Source organism: Pelecanus crispus, chromosome 8 (assembly GCF_030463565.1).
Source record: "Pelecanus crispus isolate bPelCri1 chromosome 8, bPelCri1.pri, whole genome shotgun sequence".
Classification (NCBI taxonomy): domain Eukaryota; kingdom Metazoa; phylum Chordata; class Aves; order Pelecaniformes; family Pelecanidae; genus Pelecanus; species Pelecanus crispus.
In genome coordinates, this window is record NC_134650.1 from 28,845,739 (window position 1) to 28,867,735 (window position 21,997).

The window sequence follows — 21,997 nt, forward strand, 5'->3', positions numbered from 1 at the left end:
TGATTTTGATGCCAGAATGGATTGTTAGATACTCTGATCTAAGTTCCTGTCTAATGTAAACCAGAAAAACATACAATCCTGATTTGAAGATACCAGGCAGATTCTTTGCTTTTTTTGGTAGTTTGTTTCCTGGGTTAATAACTTTGGTGTTATAAAAAAAAATTTAAAGAAAACCCCAAACCATTATTTCTAATCTGAATATATCTGACATTTAATTGTGGCCATGCTTTCCCTGATAAATTAAAATATCCTGCAATACTTTGTTTCCCTCCTGTGAAGATGCTTAAGTGCTGCAATCAAGTGTTTCAGCCTTCTTTTTATAATCTGAAGAGACTGAGTGAACTAAACTAATGAATTACAGTGTAGTAGTGGTTCCTGCTTTTCTGTCTAAAATTCCCACCTTACAGGTATTTCTTCACATGGCAGGTTCATATATTGGCAGGGTGAAGAGTTATGTGGGCACTTTTTGTACCCACATGAAGTTACGGCACCCACTTTCCGAGCTGTGCATTTGATGCTTCAGGAATGCTAAGTTTATACCTCTGAGATGTTCCTCCACCTTGCTAGAAAAGAGCCTGGGATGAATCCTCTGGATTTCAGCCCCTCATTTAGGCAGTGTTAGTTCTTGCTTTGGTCTTTCTGCTCTTTCTAACATTCTCAGGATTGCCCTTGTGGAAGCTGCTCGCTGTCCTGTGTACATTGTACAGGGTTTACACGGGGAGACTCACCTCCTAGTTATGCTACCGGCATTGGAGGCCTAATACGAGGTGATACGACTGCCCTGGCAGAGCTAATTAGAGCCATAGCAGTAGCTAATATACACAGAGAGACAAGGCATGTTAAATGTGCTTTGTTCTGTACATGTAACAGTGCAATTTCTGGTTCACAACACAACCTCGGAGGGTGTTTCTCTTAAAGACTGCTTTTCTTTTGCAGGTTGTCAAAATAAAAAACAGCCCCAAAGTTTAAGCACCCTCTGGAGAGGACGCAGTACCCATTTTAGGCAGCATGATGTTCATAACTGTGCCAGGGTAAAACAAAGTGCTTAAGACATCTTAAATCAGCTCTAGACAAGTGCCAGGCTGCTTTCAAGAGGATTAATGTACAAACCAATAGGAGGTAAATGCCTTGAAGTTCTGCTAGAGAAGAATCAGGTATAAACACTCTGAGGTACACTTAAAACTTGCCTTACCATTTAGTGATTAATCCAATTTTAAGTTGTAACTCCAATTTTTGGACTCAATGACCAAAGCAAAACATTCCTTTTCTTTCCAGGCTTTATTAGAGATTTATTTGCAATAGTGTAATACTTTCTGTACTATCTCAATCTTCACAAACTCTTGCACAACAGAATCCTCTAAATTCTTCCTAGCAATAAAGGGTTATGTTCTATCACAGAAGTATGAGACAGTTATACATTCCCATCTATAAGTATTCTAGGAAATCTAACTTTTACTCTTAGTCATTATACTGGAGGCCTTCAGGATGAATGTTCTTTCTGATGCCACTAAAGGAAGCAGAATAAATATACTGTAAAGTACATATAATGTATGTTTTTACAGGGCTTCCAAGTAGAAAACAGTTACATACACTATAAAGCCATTCTCCATGTTTTATTAAAACCCACCTATGTTTTCTGTCAACACTACTGGGAAGTATTCTTTATGTAGTTTTCTGGTACATCTATACTTCTTAGACATGCTATATAAACTACAAAGTACAGATTTCACACATATTTTGAAATGGATAGTATGCTATCTAGCCATAAACAATATTTTCTTACATAAGACAAATGTTGCATCAATTTAATTTCTTTGTAAACTTTAATGGCTGCGTGTGATGCTGTTAGCAATGATTTTGGCAAATTTACCATTACAGTGATGGCTACTACTGCGTTAATTGCCTAGAACAATGCAAAACTGTGTATTCTTATCAAAGATTATAGTTGCTATTGGATTGTGCTAAAATTTTGGAAGGTCTGGGCAAGAGTAGCTTCCAGATGGCTGTGGCTTCTTTACTTTGTATTAACTAACTATACTTTCTATTAACACTGAACACAAGAATTTCACAAAAACTGTCACAGCATTCTTCACTGAAAACCTTTCCATTTGGAAAAAATCTGTACCTAGCCTGTGGTAGTGCTGGTAAAATGCCGTATGCAATGCAGAGCCATCAGGTGGGGTCTCTGAGAATTTGGGCATTGTGGGCACAAAGCAAAACTTTTCAGTAGCGTCTCTGCAACAGGAGGACTGTAAGAACTACTTCTCTTGATGTACCCTTGCTCCAAAGGGTAAACTGAGTCTCACCTAGACCAGTATGAAACCACAACAGTGCTGCATCAATCTGGCTGTACTGGCTAGCAACACCCTTCCTTCATTTTCTGTCTGACTACTCTCCCTCTTCTGTGGGAATTAATCAGACAAAAGTTTTTATTTCAGTTTGAAACCTGAGCTTTGTTTGTTCTTATTTAGTGGACTATTTTCCTAATAGGCTTCCAGCAATGAAGTAAATTTTCCCCTCAGTCCAATCTGTCCAGTACATACCTTATCACTGCGATTCTGCACAGGGCCTCCTAGCTTGAAATGCCATAGAAGAATGTGAAAATGACCTCAGGGCCCATCATAGCTCACTGCCAAGACGAAGCAGAGGCCTGTTAACAGTTTGAAGCAAAATTCTTCTTGTTTCATCACAGTGCAAACTTTTGCTAGGGCAGACAGTGGGGCAGTTTTGTTCACTGATTACTCAGACCTTATGATAAATCAGTGTGGCTGAGCTTTGTGTTTTCAACTTATCACACAGCTGTATTTTTTTTCATATTTCTAAACAGCTTTTAGACACATACTACCTCATGACTGTAAAACAGTATTTAGAAGGAAAAACGTAGGTGATCTTGAAGATCTCCAAATCTCTTAATTTAGGGTTAGAGACAGCTATTTTGTCATCAGCCTCTGTATGCGTCAATGAAGGATTAACCTGTAATTTAGGAATAGCCTGGAAACTGTTGTCTGTCACTTTCTTTTAGGGAAGAGTCAAGGGAGAGAGAGTCACCGATGCCAGCTATATTCTTACAACTGCCAATTTCAAAAGTTCAAAACCCATGGGTTAGGCCCCAGAATAATTTAAAATGTCTTAAAATGTAAGATCTTCTAGTCCAATCCTTTCATTTGCCTGCTGACCTTTAGCCTTGTACTTGCCTTGTATTTTCCCAGTGTTTCTCTTTAGTCTTGAGTGCTAGAAAGAGATTCGTGCCTAATCATTCGTCTCTATGAACTGTGAGAGTAAAAAGCATTTCTTAAAATAGTACTTTTTTTTATTGCTTGAGCCCTACATAGGAGAATGCCGAAGTCACAGCCTAACTCTCACAGAGTAAATTCATTTCGTGTAATAATGACCATCACCTATGTAAGTTCTGACATTTTGCTTATTAGGTAAAGTACTGAGCTATTGCACTGACTGAAGATCAGTTATTAGTCAGTGGAAGTCTTCTATATCAGTGTAGTCTGAATAGTTTTTTATTACTTTACTCTGTTTTTCTTCTCACATAATTCTTAGTCTGGAAATTCTGTCTACTTAGGAGTCCTTAAGAGAGAGGCGTCTGTTGTTTGGGTTGAAATCCTGGCTCTGGTGACGTCAATGGAAAAAAACCACCCATTGACTTCAGCTGGGTCAGGATTTCTCCCTTGTGGTTTACGAATCTATTGATTCTAACTAGGGCTGTAAAGCCATACATAAATGAGAAACAAACTGCAGAAAAGGAGCAAATGATCAAACTCTTCCCCAAAACAAAATCCTGGAGTGTCTCCGGTCTCACCAACACCTGCCTCATGATCTCATTGACACATCTGCATTTCTCTTTGGAGAGGAGACAAAAGCACTGCACAGCACAAGCTATTCCTCAGTTTTGTGATAAACCTTATAAATAAGATGCCTATGTACAGCCATGATCACCCCTCAGCTAGGGACATGAGCTTTTCAGCTTTCTTATAGCATCAGGCTTATTGGACACCCGTAGACAGATACAGTCCTGCATGCTGATGAAGAGTCATGCAGCAAAGATACTTTAGAGTAGCTTCCAAGCTGTGAACTTGATGTTTTGATAATACTTGGCCTCAAACTTGCTAATATCATAGTTAGTCCAATATACTTAATTGTTCTTGCTCACTGAAACTCTTTGTGTTCTGTTACTGGTGGTGTGAAATAATGATGCTTCTGCCAAAAAGGCAAGGTGCTGAGACCTGCTGGAAGGCTGGTTACATTAACATTGAAGAAGAAAAAAAAAAGGCATGCCTCTACATTGTAGAATGGTAGTGAAAGTCTGTGTGGAGCTTGTTTGTTTTCCAAAGGTAAATTTTTTGAGAGCACTGCAGAGAACAACCTCCAAACTTAGTATTTGAGAAATTATTTCCTCCTGTGCCATTCCTTGCAGAAAAAAGACTGTGTCTCAATTTTAATGTTGCACTGATTTTAAAAATGGTGTGTTCAGGGGGTAACATCTTGTTATCAATGGATTGTCTCCTTGCTGTCATTGTGGCCATGCTGACAAGTGAGCTCCTTGATGTGAATTAGGCATCACTAAAAGCTGCCACTCCTATAATATCCTAATAAATGAAGTGAATCAGGAAATCCAAGAAGGGTCAGATTGGAACAATCATTGCTATTACTGGGCAACTCTGTATTTGAAAGTCATGAGCCACCCTGTTAGGTCCTCCAGTATTTTTTTTTTTCCTATAAATGCAGTAGACTGCTGCTACATTCATTATCCGGTTAGGACCTACCAAGATCTCTAAGGATCTACTGCTCCACCTTGTGGTCTGAAAAAGTTTTCCATTATTCTACTCTAAAGTGGCATGTCAGAAAAAGTCCAGCCTCTCCCCCTTTTTTTATTAAACTGGAATTTGACTGGAACCAGTATCGTACTTTTCCTCAGATATGGATCTTAAGGGCAAGTAAGGTGTTGTCACTTTTGGCATGCTTCAGGATAGACATTGCAAGAGGTGTTTGATTGCAGAAGAGAAAAAGAGAGAGAAATGAAAGGTATATCAGCAAAGAGTGCTATTCAGTACACATAGTTCAGAAGGCGCAGAATAAATTATAAATAGCTAGCAAAAACTAAGATACACAATACTCGGATGCTTTTTTCAGTACATACGCTAGGCCCATGGTAACAGCTTGTTTGTATAGTCAGTGAGGCAATCAGATAGGGTGTATTCTTCCATGCTGCCAGTGGGCCAGAAAATCAGCAGCTTCCCACAGTTCTGCAGACTTCAGTAAAGATGAATGCTATGCAATTACCCGGCCACAATCCTTCCTGTACATCAGTGCCACAAAAGCTGTTTCTCAAACTAACAAGAGTGCTATAGCAAGACATGGCTTTTTACTCACTCTGTCACTAATTGCGGTGCTTGGGAATCATGCAGTATTTTTCTCCAGCTCTGAAATAAAGACTGTAAAGGAGTAATGTTCTTCTACTGTTGAAATCACAACTCCTGTGTACTTCAGTGGGGTGGGATCAAACCGGTACTGCTCTTCTGATGCTGGGTTTGTTCTAGGGAAGCAGTTTGTAACAAAGCATTCCACGAAAGGCTTTATATTTGTCTAGTCTTACACCACTGGTCTGGGAGTGTTGGATACTATTTTAGACACTTAAATTAGCGTATATTCTTAAACAATAGTAATAGCCAAACAATAACAACCAGTTAATACCTACGTTAAGAGCACAGCTTCTGCAATCACTTGTGCTTTTGGAAGTGAGTGGTTGTGCTCACAAAGCCTTAAAGAGTAGGAGCGCTGGAAAAATTACCATCTTCTGTAAAAAGGCTTATTGTATAATAAAGGCAGCTTGTCTTTCTGCATACCAGCAATCAGAATGTTAATCATTAAAAACATTTATGGACTGGCAAAAGACAACTGCCTGCCCAATCCTGTCCAAGTTTTGTTTAGTAATATGTTATCACGGAATTCCGTGCACTGGCAAGTTGGTAGTGTTCTTTGGATGAATGTGAGTGTAAAGAAGTATGTGGCTTATGTAGCTGACAGCTTCCCTGCTGACAGTTTCTGTTTCTGAATGGTAGACCCTAGTTCTCAAAGTGGTGTACTGTGCTGTCACCTTTGTCATGCTTCAGGAGAGAGATTGCAAAACTTGCTTCAACAGAGAATAGGGGAAAGGAGAAGGAAGAGTGAGAATAAAACAAAGGATAGTTTTGACAAGTAGTTTAGATGTTCTTTCCTATGGTCCTTGTGAAGAAGAATAATATGCCACAAGGCAAGGACCTTAACTGTTTCCCTTCCATTCCCTCCACCTCCTTCCCCCTTCTCTATGGATTAAAGGTATAAAAATCTGTATGGTTAAAATTAAGTATGTTGAATCTATACAGAAGTTAAGATGCTGAATTATACTACAGTTATCTCTCCAGAATTTCCATGAGAACAGGGATTATTCAGCATTGCAGGGGGTCTAAGGCACTTTTGGTGCCAACTTCCTGAAGGACTCGGATATCCATCTTTAGGAAGTCAAGTTTTGAGTGTCAGTAAAGCCTTTCACTTGAAACTATTCTGACTTGGCACCAGTGCATAAGTTCTACACGATTAGGATGAAATCTTGCCACGAAAGGTTCAAGACTTAACTCAGAGGCAGGGGGAAGGAAAGGGGAAGATTAAGGAGTTGTAGTTGGAGGAGGGAATTACAGGTTGTCAAGACATAGGTAATAGGCTACTAACATGAATCCTTTGTCTCCATATGCCCTGAGGAAGGGAAACTGAAGGTTTATAATCAGTGTGATATTCCTGGAATCTTTACATACTCTTCAGTGAAACTGGACTGGGGCAGTGGAGTTGTCCTGAATACAACTTATTTCAACTTCAATAATAATTTCTTGTTGTCACATTTCAAGTCAAGAAGTCAAGAGTCAGTTGCAAAATTCCCCAAAACCCATTACCATGGTTTTGTATATTCTGTATGAAGCATATATACAGAGAGAATGGAAAGTACTAAGAGCAAGGTAGTACTGAAAGATCGAGAACTGTATTACAAAGACATCCATTTAAATTTTTCTCCTGCCTCCTAAATTACAGTATTTTAATATAAATATATCTCTAAGTATATAATTTATTTGGTTGTGGTTTATTGTTTTGTAATAGTGCTTCGAGCAGTTAGGCACAACATCATCTAATAATGACAGTGTATGTAAATGCTATGGAGTTTACAGTGCAAACTGATATTAGAGAGCCATACTACAGTTCTTAACTATTTAATCAATTGGTTAACCTGGGACAAAGGCTTTAGAACTGGGATTTGCTGATGTGCTTCCCATAAGACATAGCAAAAATGAAGGCTTGAGCTATTTATGTTCCTCCTCAGAACTGCCCAAAATTCTTTAGACCATTTGTTTCCATTTTAATTCACAGCAAGAGGTTCAGTAATTCGTGGACTGATTTTAATAATTTCCCTCACAGCATATCTAAACACTCACTAAAGCTGTATGTTCCTCTGATTCTATGTGTAAGTAGTTGTATTGGCATTCTGATTTGTATCAGTGTAAGTACGGGGAGGAAAGTATCTGTCTTGAAATAACATCTTTAGACCACTAGAGCTGTATTCACATATTCACTGAGCTGACAGACAGGTTTGTGATACTTTGCCAAAAGATGAAAGGGAAATTCTGCCCCAAAACCATGTAGACCATGTCTCAGTCCCCTCAGAGATATTTTAGTTTCTTCAGTAAAGAAGGGCTGTTGGCTGCTACACTCATAATATGGCCTATTTTCCATTGCTCCCAGCAAATTTAAAAAAGAGCTTAAAAAGATGTGAGAAAACAGACTAGAAACAGATGAAGCTTAAGTGTCTGCTATTTCAGCTTGAATGAGTATCCAAAACCCAAGATCCCTAGCCAAATTATAAGAAACTCCTGCATCTGTTTTAATAGGTGTTAATATGAACGTAGAAGGCTTCCTAATGTGACTTTCAGAATTTATTTGTCCAGGAGGGATATATATCCTATTGGAATGGCTTTCTAGTGTTATTTCAGAACTTCAGTTTCTTGGCAGAATTGAGAATGGCATACAGGAATGAAGGCAGGGCGGCGGGGCGGGCGGGAGACCTTAAGCAGAGATTTTAAATTTCTAAACAATGGAACTAAGTTTACTACTTGATGTCTTTTCTGCCTCTTACTTTAGGATAAAGTGTTTCTGAGTGGTAATCAAAATGCGTTCATTCAGCATGCTTAGAAAGAAGTATCTCTGCTTTTGTCAGAACAGCTCATTTGGTTCACACCAGCTTTTTTTTATTGTCTTGGTAACGTGGAGAAGCAAAGGTGTAAAACCAGTTTGGCTGATTGATTAGAGCACCCCTTAGATCAGTTCTGAATGCTTGCCCTGCATGAATCACACGATGGTCCTCTTAAGGTGTACTGTCAAGCTAATGACTATGACAAGACTATCAATCTTGTCTAGAACCTTTCTATGCTTGTATCTCTCTAGAACCTTTTGTAAAATTGTCAATCTAAGTACTGCTAGAATTGTTCAGGGACACATATAACTCTTCCGCTCAGGCAGGTATCTGGCTGACAGTCCATACAGTGTACCTACCACTTATACACTGTTTCAATGGTATCTTACCCCAGAGTCAGAAACCAGAATTTTACAATTGATGAAAGATTTGGGTGAGAAGGATTCAGTTCTTCCTTATTAACTATTCATAATGCTTCATAGGTAGTAGATGTATGACATAGTACCTTACAACCCTGCAGACATTACAGTTCTGAAGATTTCTTTTGTGGAGCCAGCAAGATATGCAGAGGAAAACAGGGAATTTCAGAGAAGCAACTGGCATGTGAGCTACAGTGCTGGTGAGCCTAGGTGAATCTATGTTCTGTATACACCGGATGATTTGTGGCTGATCAAGGAAAGGAAAGATGAAGTCATGGGAAAGGGAAGAGAGCAACTGTGAGCGGGCCACGGAATCCAGCTCTGGGGAAGGAGGTACTGTCACACCACACAAGTGAACGTTGTCCCCAGTGTCACACGATGCCTGGAGCCCAAAGCTCATGGCCACAGTGTGGACATCAGCATACAGTCTAACCTGTCTGAGGTCACTAGTTTGATGTGCTACCGGGAACTGAAAACCCCTTATTAGGAAACCAAAATCACTAGATTTGCATCTAAGCTTTGATTGATTGATGAGTCAAAGTCTTGGCGTAGGCTTTGCAGTGAGATTACTTCAAAGATGATTTATTGTTATCAACATCACTGCTATTTTGGAATGTAAACTCTGATATTACAAGGCAAAGGTCATCCACTTTTGAAGTATAAAGCACCAGATTATATTCTTTCTCAAAATAGTGATTAAGTTTGGTGGCAGACCAAAATGCAGGGGGCAGAGCCTCGTAGAAAGGCAAGGTGCTGCTGGTCAGCATCACAGCTTGCTTTTGGTGAAGCGGTGTGCTAGCCAGGGTCACAGCTCTGTGGGAGGCGATACCTTCACAGGTGTCATTCTCAGTGTGCGACAGCTCTTGGCTCCTGGCTTTGTGCTGGCCCTGCTTGGGGATGTTCGCATTTGGTTGTATGCTGTCTTCGGCACCTGTGCTGTGAATTGCTCACTCCTGCACTACAGCTTATGGAAATATGGATAGGAAAGGGAGCATTAGGACAAACTGTAAGATACTTCTGTTTTAAAGTGTATTGATTGCTGGTTAACTGTTCTTTGAAGCAAACAAATTCTTCTAGAAATACCGTGGTCTAAAAATACTTAAAAAAATAATGCTTCGGAGGAGATTAGAAGTGTACATTATGATAGCTAGAGAACTGTTAAAATATTTATCTGCAGCTATTCATAAACTCATGAAAAGCTTAATCTGATTCTTATGATACACTAAATCTCCAGTGACTAATCCGACATGCTTCCTAATGAGTAGTCTGAACATGACTGACCTTGCAAATACTATGGCTCACCAAAAAAGGACTTTATGTTGGTAAATTCTTTTTCCACAAATTTCAATGGGAAATACTAGTTTTGCCTATGGCTATGCAGGAAAAGCAAACAAAAATGAACATTCATACTAAAAGTATCTTGTACAAAAACTACAGTAGCTTTGTTAACTGAGCATCATCCTCCCCCACTGTGAGCACACCAGTTAATCATACTAGGCATTACTCAACTTCATTTGGCATCAGTAAAATTTTAGATGTAATCCAAATATCAGGGAAAATCTTTCCCTAAGTTGATGAGAGTCTAATTTTAATACCCTTCTTATTCTTTAATTCAGCATAGCCTCATACAGAACTGGGGAGCACTTAAAAAGTTGGATGCATTATGAAGACTTGTTTTGGGTACACTGATGTTGATCACTTATAGATAGAGTCATACAGCTAGGCAGTCTCTTTTTAAAAAAAAAAAAAAAAAAGAAAAATGGGCTCTTGCCAGAAATGAGTTATAATGAGGATACAGCACTTGTGAGAATAGCCAGTAGAAATGACCATAGTTGATGATTTCTCCAGTGACATACTGTGGTCCTTGAAACTCTCACAAACAGACTGCACAAAAAGTATTTGCTCTGCTGCAAACAGTGCTTTTCCTTTGTGGTGTGAGCAGTCAAATACATGTGAGTTGCAGTGTTTATTGATCAGCTAAACTGACAAGGCGATATTTGAGAATTCCCCCTTCTGCAGTGTTGCCTTATCTGCTTGCAGAATTTTACCATCTGTACAGAGCCTCCCTATCATCTTATATAGTACTTTAGAGGACATAGTGGGCATATCCTGCTTCCAGAAAGTTAGTGAGGGCCAGATCTCATCCCGTCTGTTCACACTAAACTGTCCTGAAAGTTTTCTGTGGCCCGTTTCATATTGTAATACAGCCACTGGATCTGTCTCTGCCCTTGTAAGGCAGGCAAGTACTATGGAAGTAGGTAACTGATAGAAAAAAAAAAAACGCTCTAGCTTTTTAGATCTTACTAAAGATTGGGGATTTTTTTTTTTATAGGAGAAGAATGTTTCCAAAAATCACAGTTGTTCACAGAAGGGTTACATTCTGCCATCTATCTTTGTGCAGAAGTCCCATTGGGGTCTCTCAGCAGGCTACTCCCAAAACACAGATGTTTCTGGCAATTCATTCAGCATTTTAGTGCTGCTGGATGCTTCTTACTCTCTAGCTTTTACTGGGAGTTTGTTAAAATACAAATTGTTTTTTTTTTGCTAATGCCACCGGTGCTGCCTCCAAAGTTACTTAACATAAAAGGGTCTATATAAATACTGCTGGGTGGTGTATGCCTTGTGTAAGTAAAACTCACTGAAGTAAACTTATCAGGAATTTTGTACGTGTGGAACTTCAAGATCTAACCCAAAAGCCTAGTTTTTAATCAGGAAATGTCCCTGGAGCGTATCAAAGGAAGAAACTCAAGGATCTGGCTAGTAAGAAGGTGGGGGTGTATACACATCCATGTCCTTGTAAAATTTAACTTTGAATGAGGGAATACAGTGTGTGTTTATACTTGCCTTCTGAGTTCCTGTAAGTTCTCACGCTTTATTGAGAACCACCTATTTTTACAAGCATGGAAAGGCCCTTAGTGTGTCTGCTGGCATCTTAAATTAATCATAGCCAGTCTTAGGAACATAACAGTGCACACGTCACCCATGTCACTTTTTTCAGATGTAAAGGGGGATGCCATTTTCTACCACTTCCATGTCCTTGACGCTGTTGTTCAATATTTAGGAGCACTTGCAGAACCTTTGTGGGTGTAGATTTTGGAAGGATAACAGAATTTCTTTTTGCTAGATAGCACAAGCTATGCTGACAACAAGTGTTAAAATACCTTACTGGCTCAGGCCTTATGACACTGCAACATGCTTCTTTTCACTGCCCGTTTTGTATCAATCTGTTGAAGATACACAAGTTCGTAACCAGCATTTGACTGTCTTTGTCTAAAGTCAGCTCTAGTTAAATTGCTGAGGCTGAGTAATTGCTGAGGCTTTCAGAATGAAGAGAGACTGAGGGAGGAAGACGACAGGAAACCATTTTCCTTCTACTGATTTACTTTATACATGCCTTCAAATTCAAGTTTAATCTGTTTCGGTTTTTTCCTTTATCTAGTAGCTCCTTACAAATATCAAAAGGCAAACTGTAACCCTATTATGAGCATCTTCTAAAACTTTTTTAAACATCAAGTCTGAGCACGCTATACAAGTATAGAAACTCGACCTGATTTTGTCTCTTCAGCTTACTTGGCAGTCGAGCAAAACTACTAAGATATTGAAATTAAATTTTTCTCCATGTCTACTAGTACTTTACTTTTATTACATTTTCTGTATGGAGATACATAAGCCAGCAGTTACATGAAACCTACTGGATTATTCTTTTGAGGTAGCAAAACTTGCTGTAGTGCTAAAAAGGTTCCCTCCTGCAGTAGCAGTGTGGGAAAAAAAAAAGTTCAAGAGTATCTGTGATTTAGGGCTGGAAAGATAACGGCGAAATCCAACAATATCCCATAGCTCTGCCTGTTGCCTCATGTTCTTTGCTCTTGTAGGAAAATCTACCCCTAGGAAAATTTACCCATAGAGCGAACAAGCTCCCAAACCCAGTTTGACAGAGAAAAGGGACTGAGTCGGATGTGAACTCAGTACTTTTAGAGCCTGAATCTCTTACAGGAGTTTCTACTAAACAAAATTTGTAGAGAGATATATACAACATTTTTAAGATTGCATAGAGACAATTGTAAAGAGAAGGGAGAGATCTGTTAACCACTCCCTGGCTATATTTCCATTCCCCACATCTCAGCGCAGGGTCTATCCTGGAAATTCTGTCATGACTGATATGCTGATGGCCGTAAATCTATCAAAAAGCATAGAAAAAGAAAAATAATCTTAATATCTAGATATGATTAAACTTCATTAAGCCAAACATAATCAAGTTGTAAAAATTAGTTTGTCCCCCTGTTAGCCACAGCTGATGTGTCTTTGTCCAGCTCAGCTAGCTGATGTCCTCCATGAGAACACCTCCTTGGAAAAAGGCCGTTGTTGATGGGTTTTGACCATCGGAATTATCCCATCTTTCATATTATGGTAAAATAAGTCTTTCAAGTGCCAGTAAAGGATGTTGTGATACTATGTCTGTGTTCGGGAATGACATCCTAGGTGTTGACTGAGATGCTTCATACTGCGTTTTGTTCTCTATTGAAGAGCAGAACAAATGTGTGTTTATAATCTCTATATCAGTAAGCAGTTCTCAGTCATTCTGCAGACTTTGATAGCATAGGGCCTCTCCACCTTCGCTTGTAAAGGTCTGATTTCACTTTGATGGTATGGAAGAATTGGTGCAAACTTTTGTCTGAAAGGTGCCTCTTGTAGCTGTGAAGTATGTTAGCTGTCTCCCCACTGCAATTTGGAAGTATCTGAATTAAAAGATGTTAATGAAGACCCAGGTTTCTCTAGCTGAACTGACATGGAGACTAAACAAAATGCAAGAATTGCAGACTGTTACCTCCTATGCCTGAGCTAGCAGCCAATTATAAAGGAAGCAGGCTAGGAAATGAAGTGCCCCAAAGTATGACAGGAAAGAGTTCAAGCACTCTGGGTGTCACCTTGTGCAATGTGAGATGGGGAATGTATCTCTTTCCCTAAAACTTGCAAGATGAGCTGGAGATCTGGCAATGGTGCATATGTGCTGAGTGGCATGACTGCTGCTGCTGCTACACCTGCACCTGACACCGTGGAAGCCTGCTGGGTTCATGATGCATTGTGCTGCTGTAGTGTGAATTGCTGGTATTATTTTTGGCAACGAAATAAGGATGGAGGTTATTTTTCAGTACTAACTACTTTCTTCAGCTGGTCTGGGTGGTGAGCAGGGATATTTTCTGACTCCTCTCAAGTTTTGGAAGTGCCACACTAGACCAAGTGTTTCAGTACCGAGCCCTTTCTAGTAACCTATTAAGTTCCAAGGATGGCTGTGATTCCCTGTTAATTGATAGGGATTTTCCCATCCTGCAGTCCTCGTTTCACAGGAAGCAGGTATTTTATGCTACAAGTGTGAACCATTAGCCTTTATCACCAGGCAACCACATTATCAAGACGTACATAACTATCTTACAGAACGCGCTTTCTATCTAGCAGTTCTTCCCTCTGTGTCATTCACCATTCACACAAACAGTCCTCCATCTGCTAGGCAGGGTCTGTTCTTCCTATGTGCGATTTGAAAGCACCCCAGGCACCTGCCCGGCTTGCAGATGGTGTTACTCCATCGCAGTGTGGAGTCATTGCTGACAACACAGCGTCTTTCAGGGAGATGAAAGCGGGTGCTGGAGTTAAGGTCTTACTGAAGATGTGCCAGACACTCGGAGCTAACTGTAATTATCGTGTGTCTTTTTTCTTTTTTTTTTTTTTTTTTTTGTTGCCGTCGTAGCCGAACTGTGCAGGAGGTGAGGTTTTGTTTGTAACAAGTCTCCTACCTGCTGGGGGGAGGGAAGCCCCAAACTGCAGAATGGAGGGCAGAAATCCTGTTCCCACGTTAAAACTGCCCCCAAGAAACCTTTCAGCGGTCCGGCGCTAACTTTCCTAGACTCCGTTTTTCTGCTCAAGTGTTTTCTGTTTGTTTTTTTTTTTTTCCTCCCCTCTTGATGCTATTTCTTGCGAACGAAAAAAGCGTTAAGCAGGCTGAGGCGGCAGCAGAGGGCAAGTCCGCCCGTGCGCCGAACTTAGGAGGAACTCCGAGGGGAGCGGGAGCGGGAGCGGGAGCGGACGCGGTCCTTGCCGCGAAGGGTCGGCGGGGAGCGGCGGCCCCGCTGCGGGGCCCGGCGCCGGGACGCGCGGTGCCGGATGGCGAAGGGAGGAGCGGGGCAGCGCTGGGGCAGAGCGGCCGCGCCGCCGCTCCTCCCCTCGCCGTCCGGCAGCGCTCCCGGGCGCCGCGGGGTGAGCCTCGCCCGGCTCTTGGCTTTCCCCCTGAAACTCCGGGGAGAGGAAGGGGATGCCGCCTTCGCGGCGGTGCGGCTTTGGGAAGCCGGGCCGGGGGGGGGGGGGGTGGGGGGGGAGGGGGGATAAAAAACCAAAAAGACCTCGCAAGCGGTGCTCTTACCCCCTCCATTTTTGTAGCAGAGGTAGGGGAACCGCCAGACGTTGGCCAGGTCCACGGCGAAGCCGATGACGGAGAGGAGGAAGTCGATCTTCTTGCCCCAGGTCTCCCTGTCCGGTGCGCCGCAGCGCGGCGCGGGGCCGGCGGGCAGCAGGCTGCTGCTGGTGTACTGCACCCCGTTGTGCTCCTTCACCAGGATCAGCTCCACGTCCTTCCTCGGGGGCGGCGGCCCCGCGCGGTCCGGCAAGGGGGCCACCACCGACACTTTGCGGTCGGGCTGGATCTGTTTGTTCATCCTTGCCTTAAACATCCAGAGAGAGCGGGCTGAGGAGGGGGAGCGGGCGCGGGCGAGGCGGGGTGCGGAGCGGAGCGGAGCGGAGCGCGGATGACGGAAGAAGTGCGCTTCCCGCTGGAGGCGACTCCGCGCTCCAGCCCGCCGGTGTCAGCGCGGCAGGCGCGAGGCACGGCCGTAATAAGAGCCATGCAAATGAGGCGGGAGAGGGGGGACCGCGGCGCCCGCGCCCGCCGGGGTGCCCCCGGGGAGCGGGGCTTCCCGCGCCCTTCCGCCGCGGGGGAGCGGCCGGCAGCCCGGCGCGGCGCCGCTGCCCGCAGCCTGCCGAGCCGCGGGCGCACCTGGGGCGCCCCGGCCCCGGCCCCGGCCCCGGCCCCGGTCCCGGCCCCGGTCCCGGCCCCGGCCCCCCCGCCGGCGGACACCCAGCTGGAGCCTCCCGATCCGCGCCGTGAGCCGGCTGAGCCAGGGAGAGCGGCGCCGGCCGGAGCCCCGCACCGCCCGGCCGGAGCCCCGCACCGCCCGGCCCCGCGGCTCGCCCGCCAGCGGCAGTGTCGCCTTGGCGTTGGTTAGGCGGCTGGGGCTTGTCCTGCCGCAGGCTACGGGGCGCTGGGAGCCGCTCCTTCCCGCCAGGCAAAATACGCGTCCCCGGTCAAGCAATCTGAAAGTGCCGGTAGCAGGCGACAGGTAGAGCTAATTCGGATCGCCCGCTTCCCTGCTTTCCCGGCTGAACGGCAGCACAGAGGCAGCTTTCCCCTGGCTGCTACCGTGCCTTTCGTTAAACAGTACAATCTGGCTTTTGACATCAGAACCTGGCGGGGTGCGGGTTCAACGGCAGAGCTGGACACTGCTAACACTCCCACGCCAGGACTGATGGATGCCCCGCTTTTTCTTTCCTGGCAACTATGGGGCTGGTAGGGTTCAGTTGTCAGGTTGAAGTATTGGCAGGGCATTAACTGGGTGCTGCTATTCCAAACGGGACCTGAGTCTTTGATGGGTAAAATGAACGAAGAATTAGCTGGCAGAACAACAGTGGTTGATGCCAAAAGTTGGCTAAATACAGCTGCGGAAAGGGGTTTCCATTCGTTTTGTTACAGCTGTGAGCAGTAACTCTACATTCATTGTCTGTTAAGGGAATCAAATTTGAGCACAAAAGGCAGAAACTGGCCCCCCCCTCCCCAATATTGAATATCTTCCCTTCTGCCTGGCATCAATGAGAATAGGTCAGATCACAGAGGATTCTCAGTGCTGTTACAGCCTCCCGCTCTTATTCACTCTGCTAGGACTGGTAATACACTATTATAATTGTAATATATGAAGTGGTGCTGGTCAGAGTTCACAAGGAATACCAGGTTCCTCTGCAGACTTGGCATGTGAAAAAGAATCCCAACTCAAGAGTTAAAGCTCGCATATTGGCATCTGCCCCTCCTCTCTTTAGGCCACAGACTATGAAGATTCTAGTAAGACAGCTATTGACAATTTGCAGATTTTCTGCCTTCACAAAAAGGTCTTGGTTCAAACTCCAAGATCCAGGCTGTGACTTGGATCCTAAAGCCCTCATCCAGGTGAAGTATTTGAGCAGTGGCTATGCTGTTTCAGAGCAATTATATGCTTAGAGCATGCAGCTCATATATGTTCTCTTTTGGTTACTCTGTGATTTCTTGCCCTCATCTCTGAATACACCACAGAAGACCATTTTCTCTTATTCTTTTTGACACTTCATGCCATATGTGCTGCAAGTACTTCCCCTGTGCACAGTCATTACGTAGTACCCTGTAAACACTTGCTGTTTGCCCATGCAGTACAACACACGTTTTTACGCTGCTGCGCAGCTACACTGCTGCCTACTCCTTATACCGTCCATCGCTCACTGCCACCACATGCATCAAATACATACCCGTGTTACATGCAGTGCCCCCAAATATGCCCACACTCCCCTGCATTTCAGTGAGCCTGCACACCCATTCTCCCGTAGCAAATACAGGATAGGCTCTGTTCTGGGCACAAGGGGAGCCTCCGCTCCCAGCTGCAGAGCCCTGAAGCCACCTTGCTGACGGACTCACCAGGTAGCACTGGGGATGTCTCTGTCCCATTCCCTGGTACCTACAGGGAGGGAGAAGATGACTGAAGGGGGATTCCTCCTTCTTGGTGCCACCACTCTGGGACTGCAGTCTCTCTGGGAGCTGAAGCTGTAGCCTAGCCAGCAAGGAGCTTTTTAAACCTGGTTCCCCTCTCTCCACGTGACTATTACTGCCTTAATAATCTGCACAGACTTCCTACGCTAGACAACAGCACTCACATATTGCTTCTGGAAAAATAAGGCCTTGCTAAGGAACACCCTTTTCCCCACAAGGTCTCAATTAGCTGAGCTTGATCATGATGTCTATGGTGGGAGGAATCTAGAAAGCCCCCGCTTATTTCCTAAGAGAATTAAGTCACTGTGCATATATATATGTATATATGCGCCTTTAGTTCTTGCATGGAGAGTGTGCACAATCTGGTTAATGTAATATCTGCTGCACCCTCAAGGTAAGAAAGTCCTCAATTGGATTTTATAAAAAAGTTGCTTAATCTTGAATCTGTCTGGATCTTGTTATGCCTAATGGAACCTGACAGCGGGTAGAGTTGAAGTCAGAGAAGGGAATATTGTATTTCGAAATCTCAATGGAGCCAGGCAAGATGGCAGGCTGTTAGTGATATTCCGCCCTTGACTGGGAACTAGGCTATAATTTACTTTCAAAAATAGTCAGGTGTTGCTGGGTTAGTCATCAATTATTCAAATTCTTGTCTATCATTCTCTTTGCAATGTATAGGAGAATATACTCTATGCTGTAACAGTAAGCTGGGATTGTCATTCTATTAGTGTCTATGAAGAAGAAAAACCCCAATGAACAACAATTTAGTGTGTGCTTCCAGATCGCTGTTTGCTGCTGGTGTGAAGGCTCATTGTGCTTGTTGGCAGCAGGGTTTGAATTCTCTGCCTTCAGCAGCGCAGCCCCCTGCCACTGATACTACAGAACTACAGGAGCTGGCTACTGTCCTTCCTGTGAATCAGCTTTTGAGAAGGGCTGTATCAAACAGTGCTCAAATATGTTGGAACTCGCACTTTGCAGTTGGTGCATCTGAAAGAATCTTGCTTCATGTTATGTCTGATACACTTGATGAAAGAGCTTGGCAGTTGAACCAAACAGAACAGTGACTGAGAGGGGATATGATGGCTTTATAAATAAATTGAGGTAAATGTCACTGAGGAAAAGAAAAAAAAAACCACCACCAACATTTAAACCAAAGGACAAAAGAATAATGATAAATTCAGTTGAAAAATGAGAAGGAGAGTTCTAACTATCAAAGCAGTGACTACAGTGGGAACTAAAGACCTGGGTTTTAGGATGTTGTTTTATGAGCAGGGTTGCATCATGAAGTTGCTTGCGAGAGCTGGGATTTGGACTTGAAGACCCAGGACATCACTTTCTTATTATAATCCAATATATAATGAAAAGGGTACCCCAACTATTTACTTGCACGTCCTGGTACATCCTCAGAAACTCTGAGCTCATTCTGGCCTTGGGGCTCACCAGCACTGAAAGGCTAAACATTTTTCAAATGAAGTGCATAAGCTGAATGAAGTTAGGTTTGGTTATTCTGTGATAAAAGAAACTCGGGGAATAGCCAGTTGCTGTAGGAACTCGGAACAAAGTAGACAACAGCCTTCTGACTGAATCAATGTTAAAACAATTTCACAGTGATAGGAACATGGCAGTTGCAGGGGTGCCCATCTTTCTAGGTTAGCAGGTAAAGGATACCACGCTGTAGACTGTATCAGACACCTTTTGATGATAGACAGTAGATAGATCAGCTCCAGCTTCTTGGACTGTTACGAGTGGGTTGGGCAGGTCTGCTTCATAGTATCTCTAAAATCATATTGCTATTCCAAATGTAGTGTTCACTTAGTATTTAAAAGCTTTGTGTTGTGTTGTTAGCAGGCTGTTGTCATAGTATGTCTTCCCTAGAGCCAAAGAAATGCATCTCTTTCACTGGGAGGGCCCATTTGGGTTGGTCCAACCCTGCATTTTGACAGTCAGTGTCTGTCGTGCTACAAACTGTCTTCAGATGCAAACAAATTATTACAAAAGCACTCCATAATGTTTTGGTGTTCCATTTATGCAAGAATGCCAAGTTCTAGGGGAAGACAAGGCCTCTCCCTCTTTCTTATGATAGTAGCATTTGTATCTTTCTTATCAAGTTGCTTGAGATTGTCACAAATGCACGCCTCCCAAGCTCATTTTACCTGGGATCTGCTATCCCTGGCATCAGGTGACCTTCTTCATGGAAGCCATCAGTGTCACCCAAGCAATCTATCCCGTGGCATCTTTATTATTTATTTATTATTTATTTATTTATTATTATTATTTTATCACATATAAAATGTGTGTGTGTGGAGAGGATGATGTTGAAATGCAGTTTCAACACTGCTCCCTCTCTATAGGCACACCTTCTTCACCTCACTTTGGCCTCTTTCCAGCTTACTAGCACTTAATATGTGTTAAAGGTTATAAATCTACTTTCGAACATTTCACACCAGAAGTAGTTAAGTATTCTTTCTTGCTACCTGTTTTGAATCACTAGCTCTTGCTGCTGCTTTAGCATCAGGTTTATTCTATCTCAGAGATACTTGTATGAGAGCAATTTGCAAAGCTGCGTATAAATGGGGTGAAACTGGGAGCACTCCCAATTTCAGTCTGACTGTGCACAAGGTGCACTCCATCCTGCTCCCTTCATCTTGGCTTGTGCAGAAGAGAATCCAGGTACAGGGTCCAGAAGGGAGCAAGGACACACCCTGACCTAGTCCCTATTTCAAACAGTAAGAGAACCAGAACACTTGGGTCCACTGTAGCCCATCCTCTTGGTTCACCATGTCATGTGTCCATGTAGTCTTTCTCTTTTCTAGTTGGAATAAACCTTTCCTGAACAAAAATGGCCTATCTTTCAGACAAAGTCTTACCAACATTTAGTGAAACAGTAATAATTCCCAGGATTATCAGCTAAGACTTTAACGAGAAGGGAATCTCACTTGCCTTTTTCACACCTGTATTAAATGTTTGCTCACAGACAGGTTATAAACACCCAAGATGACAATCCAGATGACAATCTGTAGTTTTGTAGTTTAGAGAACAAACTCTTTTTTCTCTAATCCTTAAAGACCAGGCTTAACATTTTACTCTGTTCGCTTCCATCCCATTTCTGTTACTCTAGGATTCCTTTTTTTTCCTGTGTGAGTCTCATTCTTCACTGATTTAATATTGCCTGCCAACTTCATCATCTCCACATTTCATTAGCAAACACAAACTTTTGGGTGCATATTATTAATGCAAATATTTAATAAGCTCATTCCCAATAACAGATCTTTCAGGATGGGTAATCTCACTCCAAGTCTGTAATTATCCTTATAGCACAACATGGTATTACATCCTCTTCAGTCAGTTCCTTTCCTGTCTTAACAATTCTATTTCTCTCCATCTCCTCTGCTCAGAGTAACAATTGTAAGTGTCATTGTAGCAGCTGCTTTTCTGATGTCACGGTAGATTAATATCTACCACATTTTCCTTGCTTTTATAAAAAGCAGTTATCAGAATGAGGTGCCAGATTAATCTGGCTTTGGGAAGCTCATTTTGCATATAGCAGTCTTCTGTGCTTATATACCTATGGGTAGAATTCGTGAAATGTGTTTTAACTTGGGAATTCCATGTCATCATAGGATTATATGCATCTCCCTAAATCAAGGCCTTTGTAAGGTACTTCATAATTTCTGTTGTCTGCAGACCCTGAACAAGACGCCTCGCTCAATGTTGAAAGCTAGACTAAGAGATGACCCAAAATATATCATGATATGAAACCTCATTGCATTTCAGATGATACTAAGACTACATTTTTTTTACTGCACTGTGGATGGCAAGGTGCTGGATATTCTTTTCCTCCTGTTGAAAGGACTAAACAAAAAAACAGGAGCAATCTGTCCTTGCTTGCTGGGAGGACCTGTCTTTTTTTGTGGTGCCAGTGTATTGCTGGTATCTCTGCTTGTACAGCAAGTAAAATATGTCCAATTGTGAAGGCTGCAAAAAAGACTGAGAATGAGCACTGATACCTTGCTTAATTAGAAATAGGCACGTTAACATGGGCTTCTGATCTTCAGTTTATTATGTACTACACTGATTATTGAACATATTCAAAGCCAATCTTTATGTAGCCTCATTCATTTTAAGAGGCAGCATGCACCTATATCTGAAGACAGAATAAGACTAATTCTTTTTCCAAATGCAAACCAGCTGATTTCACTGATTGTACTAAAGCCCAAACAAACAGTGAGAACATTTACATTATTCACTGTTTGTGCTTTCTACTGCTAGGCCTAATATTAACATTTGGGACCAAATTATTTCCTTTGGTATCGAAACAGAACTCCCTTTGTTGCCAGTGAGAATGGTATGCATGGATCTGGGGAGGAGATGTGGAAATGAAAGCCTCACTTATCTAAATTCTGTTTGTCATTTTTGGCTTTTCTAAGAGTGTTCAGAAACAAGTGAATTGTGCTCAATAAAGTCGCCGTTTCAATAAGGGAAGGTGTGCAAGCAGCAGCTTACAGTACTGTTGCTCAAGGC

The 21,997-nt window shown here is 42.7% G+C and overlaps 1 protein-coding gene across 1 annotated transcript in view; it reads right to left on the reverse strand.

Moving 5' to 3' along the window:
• Positions 1–15,535, reverse strand: part of SLC6A2 (solute carrier family 6 member 2) — a 71,291-nt gene extending 55,756 nt beyond the window's left edge. The window contains 2 exon segments of the mRNA XM_075714909.1: positions 15,056–15,413; positions 15,416–15,535. Coding sequence (XP_075571024.1) covers positions 15,056–15,413; positions 15,416–15,535 — 478 coding nt within the window.
• Between the last annotated feature and the right edge of the window lie 6,462 nt (positions 15,536–21,997).